Source organism: Micrasema longulum, unplaced genomic scaffold (assembly GCF_059751315.1).
Source record: "Micrasema longulum isolate JH-2025_06_02 unplaced genomic scaffold, ASM5975131v1 h1tg000766l, whole genome shotgun sequence".
Lineage (NCBI taxonomy): Eukaryota > Metazoa > Arthropoda > Insecta > Trichoptera > Brachycentridae > Micrasema > Micrasema longulum.
This window is the reverse complement of record NW_028277960.1, coordinates 256,362-272,245: the sequence shown is the minus strand read 5'-3', so window position 1 is coordinate 272,245 and position 15,884 is coordinate 256,362. Positions and strand designations below refer to the sequence as shown.

At 34.2% G+C, this 15,884-nt stretch overlaps 1 protein-coding gene across 1 annotated transcript in view; it reads left to right on the top strand.

Moving 5' to 3' along the window:
* Positions 1–9,764: 9,764 nt before the first annotated feature.
* The window catches only part of LOC148279104 (EEF1AKMT4-ECE2 readthrough transcript protein-like), a 33,957-nt gene continuing 27,837 nt past the window's right edge, over positions 9,765–15,884 (top strand). The window contains exon 1 of the mRNA XM_088230441.1: positions 9,765–10,287. Coding sequence (XP_088086567.1) covers positions 9,940–10,287 — 348 coding nt within the window. The 5' untranslated portion in view covers positions 9,765–9,939. The remainder of the gene's footprint in view (positions 10,288–15,884) is intronic.

The window sequence follows — 15,884 nt, the reverse complement described above, 5'->3', positions numbered from 1 at the left end:
GGATATTTATTAATTGTACAGCGCCCTTGAGGTGATTTTCACAAAAATGGCGCTATTTAAATTATCCAACTATATATATATATATAAAGGTTTGAATAATAATGAGCAAGGGCGGTTAAAGACACCTTGGAGGAGCGAGGAACTAACCTCGCTAAAAGGCTCATTCAAAAGGGCATCCCGTAGATTGGGAGTTGTCCTCAGTAAGGTGAAATGGGTATCGCAGATCCTTGGAGTCTAACCAGTGTACTAAATAAGAATAGAAACGGCTCGAACAAATATTTAAAAGTGATTATTGGTAATTTAACTACCTCCACTGTCGAGTCTACCTTGAGGGCTCTTTTAGATTCACCGATTCCACAAGACTGTGAAGTAAATGATTCTCCGTACCACACTCTGGTCAGAAGAATCAGCGTCGCTGACCCTAGTACCAGTGATATCGAGGTGTTTGTCGTCACGGAGGGTGAAATCGATAAAATCATAAAATCCCTCAGACCAAAAAAGGCACCTGGTATTGACAGAGTTAACGGGGAAATTGTGAGACACGTATGGTACTTTGCCAGGCATCAATTCACAACTCTGATGTGTTTATGTCTAAAAGCAGGGATATTCCCAAAAGTTTGGAAAGAATCACCCCGAAGGGTAACGATAAAAAGGAATCTGATCCCAAGGCTTACAGGCCAATAACGCTCTTCCCAGCTCTTGGCAAAGTTCTTAAAAATATCATTAGAAATACGTTGGAAGGCTGGCTCTCTGCTCCCTCTCCAAAGCAGTACGGTTTTACTAGAGCCCGGTCTACGGAGGATGCCATACTCCATGTCAGTAAATGGAGAGATGATTGCCGGGTGAGATATGCCTGTGGGATATTTTTCGATATCTCTGGTGCATTTGACAACGCCCGATGGCCGATGGTATTGATGAAATTAAAATCCAGAGGTTGTCTGAAGGAACTTTTTGGGATCATTCAGAGCTATCTTATAGATAGATCCATCTCTGTGGTCCACGGATTCATAACCGTGTGTAGAACGACGACCATGGGTTGTCCACAGGGTTGTATCCTGGGGCAATCACTATGGAACATACTATTTGATGACTTACTGCGTTTACCTTTTCCGGCAGGCAGCAATATGGTGACCTACGCAGACGACGCTCTTCTTCTCTTGTCAGGAGACATTGAGGGGAGACCCTTAAGAGTCCTAGGGGACTCTCTGTCAGCTGCGCATAGAGGAAAGTTATTATAAATATTCCTAAGGAATACAAACTCTATGCAGATTAAGGAGGGGGAAGGAGGATGTATGGACAGAGGCCAACACGTCATCCCCACCCCTCAGGATCCCCTTAATGCCTCTGTTTTTCTTTTTATTCAATAAAATACGTACCTACATAAACAATTTACATAAATAAACGTATCCAAATATACAAAAACAATTTCTTAAAACTATAGTAACATAACAAACATAACTTACACAAAACTTAAGTAAAAACACGGATATTTACAATAAGAGAACGACTTTGGATAAAGAAGGACTCCCTGGGTGGTCAGAGCCAGAGGATCCGAATACCACCCCCGTAAGGGGAGGACAAAACAAAAGAACGTGTGCGTTCCGCTCGGAAGGAAGCACAGTTCCAACTGAATGAGCATCCCACAGGAACAGTTGCCTGTCCATCCATATTTTACCCACCTCGGCGTCCGCGCATCTGAGGAGCTCCCAACGCGATACCCAAGTCCGGACAAACTGACGGAAGAGTGCAAAATTCGTACTATTGGCCAGACCAGTATCAGATCCAAATTCCACGCTGGTCGCATGACCCCTGTCAGACCATTGAGTATCTCATCTCTGGCATCATCATCATCACACAGTGCCACAGGATGTGTTCGGCCGATTGATGGTTATCTCCGCAAACACAGCTCGAGACAGGGGCAAGTCAAAGACAGTAGAAGGGAGTTGGAAATTAGGGGGTGTGAGGCACTTAAACTAATTTTAGAATGGGGAAATAGGTACAGACTAACATTCTCACCGCAACAGACTATGGGACTCATGGTAAAGGGTATCTCTGGCAGAAGAAGAAAACCCATAACCAGGATGGGTGGGCGGGAAATACGATTTTTCCAAGATGTAAGGTACTTGGGTGTCCTTCTGAATACTCAAGAATCGTTTTTGGCTCATACCAAAATGATATCCTCAAAGGCGTCTTTGCTTTTTAAGAAAGTACGAAGGATGAGCCGAGCAACGTGGGGAATAAAAAGTAATGGAGTCCGACTTATATACCAAGGAACTTATGTCGCACAATTAACATATGCTGCTAAAGTTTGGGCTCATCGTGCATCCTCTGGTGGCGTCTACAGGACCCTCATGAGTGGCCAAAGGGCCTCTTTAATTGCACTCACGGGTGCTTACAGAACTGTGTCCACAGCCGCCTTACCTGTCCTAGCCGGGGAACTTCCGGCAGACTACGAGAGGTAATGGAATCTGTTGCGGTGAAATTACTAAAAAAAAGGTAAGTTGGTTACATATTTTGACATCAGTGTTCAACACCGAGAGGGTAGTAGATTAAAACCATTGACAAATGTAATAACAGAAAAAACTATTGATCAGTCCCAAATTAGGTGGGATGCATCTCTTTCCGGTCATACGAAAAAAACTAAGCCTAAGGAAAATTAACCTGGATCACTGTGTTGTCCATATGTTGTCTAGACATGGTGAGTTTAGGTCAAAATTATATGACCTCGCCTAGTATCCTGAATGTACTTGCGGGAAGCCCCGTCAGACGGCTGAACATATTTTATGGCATTGCCCGATTTTAGATACTGAAAAGGAAAACATGCTGACCGGCTTGACAGAGGTGACAAGGCCGATGTGGAATCCAAGCTTATTGGCAAATCCAACGAACGTTAATGCATTTTTTCATTTTGTGAGCAAATGGGTGGAAAAATGGGAGGAACTGGGTAAAGGCCTACCATGAGTACTAAATCAGTTGTTATAATGATACATACTTGGGTACTAGTATCGGTTGTCTGAACTGAATTCTTGTCCGTCTGTGTTGTTCCTGCCCCATAGAAGGGAAGGGGTAAATTACAAATCTAAATAGTAGACTAACTCAAGAGAACCATGCGCCGACCATGCTCTAGGACCCGTTTCGTCTGCTCTAAGGTCTGAGAGATTGTTAGGACGATTAGGGTCTTTGCATAGGATTGTTTCTACGGTTGGTATTAAGATATTAAGATAATGGTTTTTGCGAGGAACTCAGTATTATGAAGTAATTTTGCCTGAGTTCGATAGGGATCATGTTAGGATCTGTGTTAGGATTTTGCCAGTAGTGTCTTGATAATTTGATGTTTCTCTGTGATTTGGTACAGATACGTATTGTTTTTCTTCTGTTGCTTGAGTGCATGTTTATAAGGCAAATTATTCTAATGTTTTCTATATGTATTTGGGTTTTGTGTCGTTGTTTGATTTGTTTGTATTGCTACGTTCTTCTTCCTTTCTGAGGTTTGATCTGGAGCGTGCGGCCGTGATCTCAATTTGGAACTAACACTGTATCTCTTCACTGTCATACTGGGAAATTAGAAAAAGGTGATTGTGCTTACCATGTGAATTTGATTAATCACAAATTGACAATACTGCAGTGAGGGGTATAATGAAAGTTTTAAAAGTTTCTTTGTTTTATTATTTCCACGGTTTGATTGTAAAGAAATATTAAATTTTCGCTTAGTTAGTTTAAAAAAAATTGATATTGATATGTGAAACTGAAAATAGACTCAAGTCTTTATGAACAGTTTTGGGAAAGTGGTGGATGCTTTCATTAAACCTTCTCGTGGCAAAGATGTACATTTATCTGAAAACCGCACGTAAATTGGTCTGGTAGTTATTGAGTCCATCGAGGACAACTATTCGAACATTGTCTTTTATAGAAGATTCATAATTTAACGTGGGTAATTTATTATAAATATTTAATTAATAATTCGTACATGTAATACGCATATAATCTGAATAAAAACATAATTGTAGGTAAAAATGAAGTGACATTTTGTAAATTTGAAGGGCTCTATTTGTATTTAATAAAAGTTTTAAGCTTAAAAATATCAATGTTATTCAATAAAATAAGGTTCCTTTGAAATAAATGAAATAATATAGATAATTAATGTTATTAAAAATAAGTATTTCTTATTTATAATAAATTGAGTAACGGGAGAAACTTTCATATGTTTTAAATTTGAGAAGATGTATGAATGTGAAGGAAGCAAAGGAAGTGTGCCAGGACAGAGTGGTGTGGCGTTCTATCCTCTCTGCCTACCCCTCCGGGGAAATGGCGTGATGGTTAGTTAGTTAGTTAGTTAGTTAGTCATATTTAATGCAATGGGAAGCCAAAAAAATATTTTGAATACTTAAATTTAGAAATTTCTCTAACCTGGGTAATCTGCGCTGTAATTCACCATTGTAATTAGGCTGCCTGGCCTGTTGTGGTGTAATATTAAAAAAATAAATAAACATAATATTAAAAACAAACAGATGGCAGCAAAAATAGCTTAATAAATATATAGAAAAAATGGAAATGTTAAATAATCGGTAGAATTTCGATAAAATTCGGTAAACCGACAAATTTTTTGTTCTTTGATTTACAGCACAGTACAGTCAGGTTTGAGAAAAATAACTTTGAATTTTTGTGTTCTCACCGGGAATTGAACCCTGAACCTACCGTGCGTGAGTCATGGGTCTTAACCACTACATCACGGAGGCGGCTGGGATATTGAATATATCATGTCTTGATTTTTTTGTGTTTCTCATAGCATTATTCTGACTGATTATTTTTTTTGTTATTTAAAAAAAATAAATGGTTATGTTTTTATGATTTACGCAAATATTTAAATTTTGGAAACGATTTTTAACGAGTTATATATAACTCACTATTAGGAAATGGGAAACAAGTTGTGATTGACCGAGGTGTGAACCTCGGACCTCTGATCAGTGAGTCTGCGACCCTAGCCACGGGACCACAGCTCGGTTCATTATCACATTTAGATTGCTACGAACTGGAAAAAAAAATTGACGCTCCAAGGGGGGAAATTTCACAGTGCCCAAAATCCTAATTAGTCAACTAAGGCCCGAAGGGCCGAATTTCCTAGCATGTTACAGTCAGTGATTGTCGACTGTTGCCTGCTAGTACGAAAATATATCTAGGTACAATTGTGATGTAACCAAATATTGTTTTGTTTTAAGTGTTCTATTATAATGTGCTCGAACTTAATATAAAAAGGCACTGTGCCCTTAAATACACTAGTTTTATATTGTAACGGTCAGTGTAGGTTGAAATAAATTATTTGGTCCCAGGTGGGTGACATTATAGAGGTAGGTTATCAAAAATAAATAAGCAAGTTTTTAAGATTAAGAAGAATAATGCAGATGACCAAATAAAGTACCTACAAACACTTACCATTCACCAGTTTCGCTCAATCGGCAAGAACATGAGAATTCTCCAAAAGAATAAGATTATGTTGTATAAATTTAATTTTATGAACGGAATCAAAAATGTTATATAGAAAATACCTTACTGTAAAATGGAACAAATATGACTTAAATACCTGAATTTTATGAAATAAACAACTCGTTAGTGAAATACAAAATTTTAATAAAAGAAGAAATTCTCTACAATGTAACAAGATTAGTTAATATAAAAATTCAGAATTCTGCCTAGCTAATATGAGTAAGTAGTTGACAGTAAATTTATCTAAGAAATAAATATTCGTTACAATAATAATGACAAGTGAAATAGATTCTGGATTGTTTTCTTCTCGAGATGATATGAAATAATGTTGAGTTTACAAAATAAAATCCGCAGATGGAACTCGATATGCGACGTCTTCGGTTGATATATTTTTACTCGTGGTTGGCTCAGTTGATGATTTCCCAGAAGATAATTTGTCGACATTTTGATTCAGTAAATGATCGTCTGCTTCCTTGCATTTGTAAATTTGTGTCTCATGATCTTAAAGAAAACTTTAAAATCTGACACCGCGGCTCCAGGTATTTACGAATAAACTTCGTTATAATTAGTGATCCATTCGAATCATGGAGTAAATATACTACATTGTGAAATCTTTATCATCAGACACAGTAGATAAAAGGTGGAGTAAATAAAATAGAAGAAGGTGAAAAAATGGAAAAAGATAGAAAAAGGTAGAAAAAGGTAAAAAAGGTAGAGAAAAAGGTAGAGAAAAAGGGAACCTGTATAAAATACAATCTCATTAGAATATGATGCTCTATAAGAATTTCGATAGTAAATTTAAAACAAATAGGCTTACGTTACGTTGAACGTTCCCTTTCTTGAAGGACTATATTTTTGAAATGTGCGGTCGCCTCTCTTTGAGTCCTTGCGCGACAGTTGGACTGTTCGTCCCGAGTTTTCAAATGGAAAGGAATCTACTTCTAATGCACGGATATCGTATGGATGAGCTACTACCGCAGATGGCGCTAAATCAGGCAACTTAGAATTATAATCCAGTACTAAAATGCTTTCAATACGGGGTACGTTGGACTTCTTTTTTACAACGTTACAATATGTCGGAGACTTGAATAGGTTCAAAAAACAGTAAATATCATGTCGTTGAAAGTATCGTCCATCGCCAGTGACTACTTTCTCTTATCTTTCTGGCAGCATACGAATACCATTTCGAAAGAACGTCTCATATTTTTATGTTATCCATAAATCGAGACATTTTTGGCATCTTTCCGAATAGATGTGCTGTTCAGCCAGCCCATGAGTCCTCGATCGGAACAAGTTGTATCGGAAGGAGCAATGTCCGATGAAGACGGCGGGTGGGGTTGGACTTACCGTTTGAGCGATCCCAAGTGTCAACAATGTTTCCGGAAGGATTTCCGGATTTTTATGAAGTTATTTCGATCTAAATTCATTGCAAACAGAGAGGAAATACATTTTTGAGAAGGGAACATGGAAGTCTAGGCAGGGCTTATGACTTGTCATTAGCTGGTTCAAGTGGCTACTTTATACACTTTACGCATTCACCATTCTGCCCACATTTCCTCAACTCTTCCATATGTTGACTTTTGTGAAGTAAAAGAGCTAAAACCTTTATCATGTGGGTGAGATTCATCCGGCTGAACCAATTCACCTACTAGTCAACCCCTGAAAACAATTTTCCAATTTTTATACTTCTTATACCAGCTAGTTTAATCAACAAATGTTTTCTCTCTCTGTTGCAACACATCTACATCTAAATTACTCCCCAGGGAGTAAATTCAGCCTGGCTCCAAACATTTGAACATACTCAAAGCATTGCTGATTAAACTAACTGGTATAAGAAGAGGTATAAAAAATGACAATTGTTTTCAGGTGCTGTCTAGTAGGTGAATTGATTCAGCTGGACGAATCTTACCCACCCGATAAAGGTTTCAGTTCTTTAATTCACATAAGTCAACAGATAGAACAGATGAAGAAATGTGGATGTTTAAACAATAAACAGAATGACTCCCTATGAAAGAGACTTCCACATTCCCTTCTCAAAAATGTTTTCCATCTCTGTTGCAACAAATTTAGTTTTCAAGTATGTTTTAACTGACCTTGCAACATATGGCCGAGCGTTGTCATGCTGCAAAATTACTTTGTCGTGTCTCTTATCGCATTTCTGCCGTTTTTCCTTCAATATCCGGCTCAAACGCATCAATTGTAGTCGATAGCGACCTCCCGTGATGGTTCAATTGGGTTTGAGGAGTTCATAATACACTATACTCAGCTGATAACGGTACAAAGAAGAAATAATAATGGTGAAGATACTCGTATCGATGACGTTCGGTGGTGTTCCGCCAGAGTATGGTCACCGTAAGACTCCGCGAGAATAATAATTATGTGCTTTTTAGCTGCAGATATAAAAAAAGTACTGCAGTAAAATTCCCCGCAAGCACTATTTTTTTGACATGAAATTCGACATGTATAACGGTATGAAAAATATGTTGTTTACACGTCGGCTTAAGGGTGGAGCTTTACGATGAAGTTGGCTGTTATTGGCTGATGTAAAAAGGCTAAGATAACACCGTATGTCGGGAAACGATTTGAACTTAATTGAGGGTACTACTTGCAAACCCGGCAAAATCCAAAATTAAAAAAAAGTGAGATATTAATCAAAACTTATTCGGAATACAATTTTTTTACAATAATTTTAACATTGTCAGTTAAAAATACGGCTTAGTTTGTAAGACTTGATTTTTGAATTATCGGCTTAAATTAAACATGGCAACCTCTACTTGAGTATTGCAAACTTGGTAATCTATAAAATTAAATTTATTATTTCACTAATGTTTCTTGACATAATCATGCTTATGTCATCACTGCCTACGTATAAAATATTTACTGATTACAATAACAAAATTAAGTTTTTAAAAAAGTTGAAGTCAAGAATTGTATCAGTTTTTTGTGATTTGCTCAAAATAAAGAAAGATGGATTTTGCCGGGTTCGCAAGTAGTACCCTTAACTATAAGCACCAGCTGACGAACTGCATTTTATGCAGTTCAGTAGGACTTGAATATTTGTAATTTAATTTTTGTGTGTTTTTGATAAATAAATAAAAAAGAGACCAACAAATTTGTAAAATTAGGTATTTATTTATTTTATTTATTTAAATCTTAAAGTAGGGCACACATATCATACATATTGTTATGTGTGTTCTAATAATAACATTGCAAATATATTTAATTTATAAATTGTTTATCACATATGTCTTGACCATTATTTTAAATTTTGATATGTTTTTTTCTTCATAAATATTTTTTTCCATTTCGTAATACTTTTTAATTGCTTTAAATAAAATTGAATTTTGTGACTTTGCCTTTTTCCTAAATGGAAGTCTAACTTTGTTCTTTTCTCTAGTATTGTGATTGTGTTCATGCTGGTTCCGATCAATTTTTTTCCAAAATTCTGTTTTTTTATTAGAGTTTATAATTTTATGAACAAATATCATTGTATTGTAAAATATTCTTTGTTTATATGTTAATAATCTCATTTCATTTACCATCGACTTTACCCTCGTATATCTGTTTTTTTTCAAAATGATTCTAAAGGCTTTATTTTGTAATACAGTTAGTTTATCTATGTTTTCTTTGTTGGATAAAAATAAAATGCTACTACAGTAGTTAACGTGTGGTTCAATAATTGCTTTGTAAATAGTTTTGCAGGAGTTCTTATCAATAAATCTTCTGATCCTTCCCAAAATTGATATTTTTTTTGCAATCTTATTTATTACCATCTTAGCGTTTTGGTGAAATGTAAGTTTTGAATCCAACATTACACCTAAATATTTAATTTCAGTGACTTCATTAAGTTTTTCATTTTCTATTACAATTGATGGTGTAATTTCTATTCTTTTGTTTCCTATATTCATATATTTAGTTTTGTTAACATTTAATTTTAATTTATTAATTTTTAGCCACAGTGATACACTATTAAGATCATGATTTAGTCTGTCCATAATTGTTTTATAATTTTCTCCCGATATATATATTAAGGCATCGTCTGCAAAGAGTCTTATTTATTTACAAAAGTTAAGAGATTGTTGGTCCAAAACACTTTTAATATCTATAATAGTTTAAAACATCATGGGGTAGTGTAAGTATCATTAAAATAGATTTTACGCACTGAACTCGGCTCATTGAGTTTTGTTCAATGACTACGGCTCGGCGCTGGAATGATTTTTATTTAGATCCCGCTGGACAAACAATCGCCAGTAACATAGTGCCAGCGTTCCCGATCAAACGAGAGGCATTATACGGCTGTGTATTAATCAAACACCGGTGTTAACTCACGTGCGACATTCACGCATAGCGAAGACATTAAAATTACACATTTCATTTGTGCACATCCAAGTTTAAATAAAAAAAAAGAGTGATTAATATCGATAGTCAGTGAGCGTTTCTTATTCGCGTAAAGTTAAAATGGAGTTCGAAACAATGGTGCCTATAACAGTGGAAGAGGACGATAAACTTGAAATTCAAAACGGATTTGAGGGGAAAATACGCAGCATAGATGAAGCCGACGAGGCCAAAGCATGTCTCTCTTCCCCCGATAAGTTTGCCGAGCCTAAGCCAAACTTTAAGTCGAGAGCCGAACAATCTATTGACAAGTTGGGGAAGCGGATCGGGCATCGCTGGCTGTTGCTGATAGCCATGCTATTGTTCGTATTTTTGGTGCTCGTTCTTTTCCTTCTTTTGTGGCCAAGAATCCCTCATCACGCGTTGGTGCCAAAATGTGCGACACCTCACTGTCTTCGGACTGCGGCGACGGTAAGCATGGAATACAAAATACTACTAACACGCTGATTGAGTTATGGTTTCTGTGCCAGGTTTCTTGCGCACTATCACGAAGACGGCACAATTACTTAGAAAAACTCAATATGCATTTGAATTGCCCTGAAAATCTAAGCAATTTAACTCATTATTCGTCCAAAAAAGTTTATTTATTTTTATGTGAAAAAATCTTTACCATTTTTGTTTCAATTAAAACCATTGTTTTGAATTAAGCAACTCGTTTTAAAAAAACAGATAAAAATTAAATACTCGTAAAAATTGATCATGTACTCGCTTACATATAATATGGAGGGAATGAGTTATCAAAAAGAAAGTTAAAATAATAACAAACAATTCAAATGGTTTTCCATACCTATGTTTTAATGAGTAAATATATGTTTTAATCGACTATGTTTTGGGTATGTCCAAATGTTTGTAGACAGGCTGGATTTTCTTCCCAAGGAGTTATTGAGATCTAGACTTGTAAAGTAAAATAGCTGAAATCTTTATCATGTGGGTGAGATTTATCTCGCTGAACCATTTCACCTACTAAACAACGCCTGAATTTTTTTAAAAATATTTTGTACTTCGTCTTATGCCAGTTAGTTTAATCATTAATGTTTCGAGCATGTCTAAATATTTGTAAACAGGAGTGATTTCCTCACTAGGGAGTTATTAAGGTCTATTTTTTTGCAATGGAGAGGGAAAACATTTTGAGAAAGGAATATGAAAGTCAAGGCATTTACAGGACTTATGTCCAGTCATTGGTACATCATGTTATAGATATTTAAGGATGAGTATTGTAGAATCAAGTGATGAGTTTAGAAAGATATTGTGTTTATACTATCGGAGTAAAAATATATGTCAATTTTAATAACTCCCTAGGGGTAGAATCGCTTCATTGTCTTCAAACATTTGCACATTCTTAATATATTGTGGTTTTAAATCGTAATTTTTAGTTTCAATATAATTATTTTTGGTGAGTGATAATATTGTGAAAAATACTTAAAATATGCTAAAAACGTAAAGTTGGGACATTGGGAGTTCTATTTTAGAATTTTAGTAAAGAATGCTTATTTAATAAAATAATTAAATATTGTCAGTGAAAGTTCTTGATGGAATTTCATTGTAATTTATTACACAGCGTGTATTGTAAACCCTGTCACATCCAAAGTCACAATAATCGGTATGAGCAAAGCGACATATTTTGTTTTATTTTTATTAAGCCTTTTAAATGCCACACAAACGAAATGGTGTATTTCGCAAAGCGCTGAACTAGCTGCTCGAGAAGATATTTAAAAAATAACGGCTTAGTGCGACCCCCCTCCCAAAAAAATGCTGAAATACATTCGTTTAGTAAAATGCAGATTTTTTACTCCTAGGTTTGTTTAAGTTCTCAATTCAAGTAAATAAAATGATTTTTTCACTTAATTACCCACTTACCCAGATCCGTTTTAAGGTAATGTGGCCTCTTTTCAGGTCCGCACATTGCAAAAAGAATTCCTTTTTAGCTGTAATAACGGTATTTTTTTTTTAAAAATCTTTTTTTTGTATTTTAAAAATTTACGTTTACTGCTTTCAATACCGCTATCATCGTCAAAACAACCGCCAAAAAGTATAACATACAAAATTATTTTTGAAAAAACCGTATTCTTTTCCCAACGTTCAATTATTTAAAATATTTAAGTTTAGATATAAAATTGCCATATAAAAAAAAATGTTTGCTTCAAATACATAAAGATAAAATAAATAGTAGTATTTCTAGGTCTCAAAATGTAAGTACGCGACCTAGAACAGGTGGTAATATCTTAATTCCTAAATTAAAAACAACTACTGCACAGCATCATTATACTTACAGAGGAATATTTTTCTTATAATGAAATGAACAAAGATAATAAAAAGTACAGTTAGGAATACAATATATTTAGAAAGAAGTTAAAAATTACATCTTAATTCTTCTTTATGTAACACTGATTAAAAACATAGTTTATATATTTTTGTAATTTATTTAAGTTATTCTAAAATATTATTGATTAAAATAAAATAATCTATTGTAAGACGTCACTCCCCATTATGTTCACAAGAATTGTTTATTTCTTTAACGTAATGGGAAACATTAATGTAAATATATGTATTTGATTAATGTAAAAAATTGTATTTGTTGTTATATTGTATTTTTATTTGTTTTTAATAAAAAATAAAAAATAGAAAAATTATAAATATAGTCAATTTGTCAGTCATCCTCAATCTAATTTTTCCAATCCTTACCGTGATAGGTATTCTATTTTTTTAATTTTTATACAAGAAAACAACAGTTGTTGTTATATGAGAATATAAAATATACAAAAATAGTACATACATCCAGGCAAGTTTTTCATAATTATAACGAGAGAACATGTTACAAAGCAAAGAGTAAAAATATTATATTATATCAAAGACATGAGAAAAAAGTGCAAGAAGGTAAAGGGATGAGTGGAGGAGTGAAGAGAAGGATTTTTATAATATATTTGACAAATGCAAATTTTGATATTATAATAACATGTACATAATTAAAGGTACATGAACTTATTACACACTGAGAAATGTTTCATTTTGTAGTGTTTAAAAAGATTTTTGTGTCACAAAATTTTGAATTCATATCTAAATAGGGACAAAGTAAGTTAAGTTTTGATCAGCTACGATACGAAAAACAGTTTTGAATATATTTTTTTTGGGCAAAGGATTATAAAAAAATTAACTTGTCGTGTTGTATGGGACAGAAAAGGACTGTGGATAAAATTGTTTAAAATATTAAAGAGAAAAGACAGATCAGACATCATGTTGTGGTCCCGTGGCTAGTGTTACGGACTCACGGATTAGAGGTCCGAGGTTCAAACCCCACTCTACCCGATCTTGATTCACATTTTCTAACAGTGAGTTATTTACAACTCGTTGAAAATGGCCCCAAAAATCGAAATATTTTGGTAAATAATAAGAACGAAAATATTTTTTTTATTTTTGTATTTTTTAAATGCATCTACGTTTAGTAAAGGAAGTTAAACTATGAAAGGAAGAAGATTCTTCGTACGTGTCAAAATAAGTGTGAGTTTATAATTCAGACGTTAAAGAAATCTATTATGTGTCCTATCTATGTGTATCGAGGATTCCAAACAACAGAAGCAAACTTAAGATGGCTGCGAACGTAAGCATTATATCGAAATTCGAGGGATGCGTTTGTTTTGAATGGTTGAGTGGTGCGTATTATAAAACCCAGGTTTCTGTAAGGCTTATTTATGGACGCCTGAATATGGGAATCAAATGAGAGATTTTCATCCATAATCACACCTAAATCTTTTAGCTGGTTTTCCCGGACAAGACAATTAACGTTTATTTTATTTTTATTTCTATATCGAAATAACGAAACATATATTAGTGTAAAAGTATAACGGGTTACGGTAACAGTAATCCGCTAGTTAATTTAGGTGGTTTTGTAATTCCAAACAAATATTTTCAGATCTAACTTTTTAAAATAATTAAGTGTCATCAGCAAACATGAGAAAATTAGATTGCTTAATAAATTTTTCAATGTCACGTATGTAAATTACAGTCAATAAAGGTCCTTAGTGGAATCCTCGAGGGACTCCAGAGGGGATTCAGACGCAATTAGAATTAAATCCTACCACAGCTATTGTTTAAATTCTATTTATAATATACGATTTAAGCCGTCTGTACAATCAACTTGTATTGCCATTTTCCATACCCTGTGAAGAAATATATTATGTTAGTTCATTAGCTTGCTAGTAAACCGGAAGAATCAAGTCCGATCGGAGAACCAGAACTGTTACCACTCCTTTTATATTTGTTTATGAGCTGCTCATCATGAATTATTATCAAAAAGGATCGAACGGCAGCGTCGCATTAAAAATAAATTGTGAGCTGATTAAGTGCCTCGTTACTGTTTGTAAATTCTGTTAATATTGTATGGGCTATGGATGGATAGGTCAAAATGTAAAAAATAACTCCCAGTATAATTTAAACGGGGCTTCTTTGGAAAGGAGTTTTTTTTAAAACGGTGCAGTTTCATGGTTTGTAGTTTACTAGTTTTTACAAAATGTCTTAAAGGTTACGACTGTTAATGAAACTGTTTCAGTGTAATTTGCTTCCCTGTTGTGGAACCATCTTCGGTTTTCGGTATTCTTTTACAACGGTTACGACTTCGAGCTGTATAAATTTCGTTTTCAGCTGATACGAATGGACAAGGACACGGAAATGTGCGGGTGTGTATGGTGGAGTGGAAACCGATCTGGGAAATTTTATGAGTATATGTGTTTCGGGCGGGTAACTGTTTTAATATACCAATTATATTTTTTGCAACCTCTTCTAGCTACCCCCTCCGCACTCCTGTTTTCTCTTCTGCAGAAGTAAGCAACCATTTTGTTTTTTTGTTTTGAAACGCTTTTCAATTAATTTTTTTTAAATATGCCGATATAATTTCGTGCTCATACCGATCATCGCGATTTAGGAAAGGACAAGGTTTACCATAAACGTTGTAGAAATAAATGACTTAGTGACGCTTAAATTCACAAATTTGGAATTTAAGTTTCACTCGTTTTTTATTTCTATCTATTTTATTAAATAATAAGCGTGTAAAGTATATTATTGACAATATAAATAGTATTCACAATTCATAACTGTATGTTATAATGCAATGCAGTTATCAAAGGTGTCATATGAATACGACCTACTTGACTAGTCAGAGGTTTTATCGAAGTATTATGTTTCATCCACATACGAGTATGTACGTAGATACGATTATGGTTTATAAACTGTTTAGCGACCTCCATATTGGATAAAAACTAATAGCGCCTGCATTAAAGCATTTAAAAAATATTTGTCTCACATATTTCTCCTTTTTTTTCCTAAAAATACATAAGTTTGGTACAAAAAATAATTTGAATAACAACAATAATATAGCTCACTTTAATGCATAATCCCGTATAATAATGTAGAAAGTAATGCTGATATTGATATCTTTATGGATACATTGAATAATTATTGGAGAACTGTAATGTATTGTATTAAATTAAATAGTCCCTTATGTAACCTAACTAAGGTAAAATAATTCTAATAAACTGTTAGTATAATTTAGTTTTACAACCTTCATAATATTAATAGAATTTAATTGAGCTAGTCAATTTTTAGAAGAAATTATATCCCTAAGCTTTTTTTAAAACTTATTTGCGCATGTTGTGTTCTTATATAACTGATGAACATGATCTCATATTGTGATTATAATACCAATTTCGTATGTATTGTTTATTGTTTGTGAACCACAATAAATAAAAAAAATAAAAATAATTTCCATCTTCATTTTAAGTAAATTGACCCATGTCCCGGCGTATTAAGAATACAGTTCTGTACAGTTCGCAGTTTCTGTACAAGACGCGATGGTTGAAAATAAAAAGAAAGAAAATCGAGTGGAGAAAAATTAGCCTCGTAGTTTAGTCGGTGGCGCATTCGCTTACCGTGTTTGAGGTTCAGGGTTCATAATATCTATCAGTTCTTCTTTACGGATGCTAATCGTGGCACCTCAATCGAATCCAAAATGACAAAAT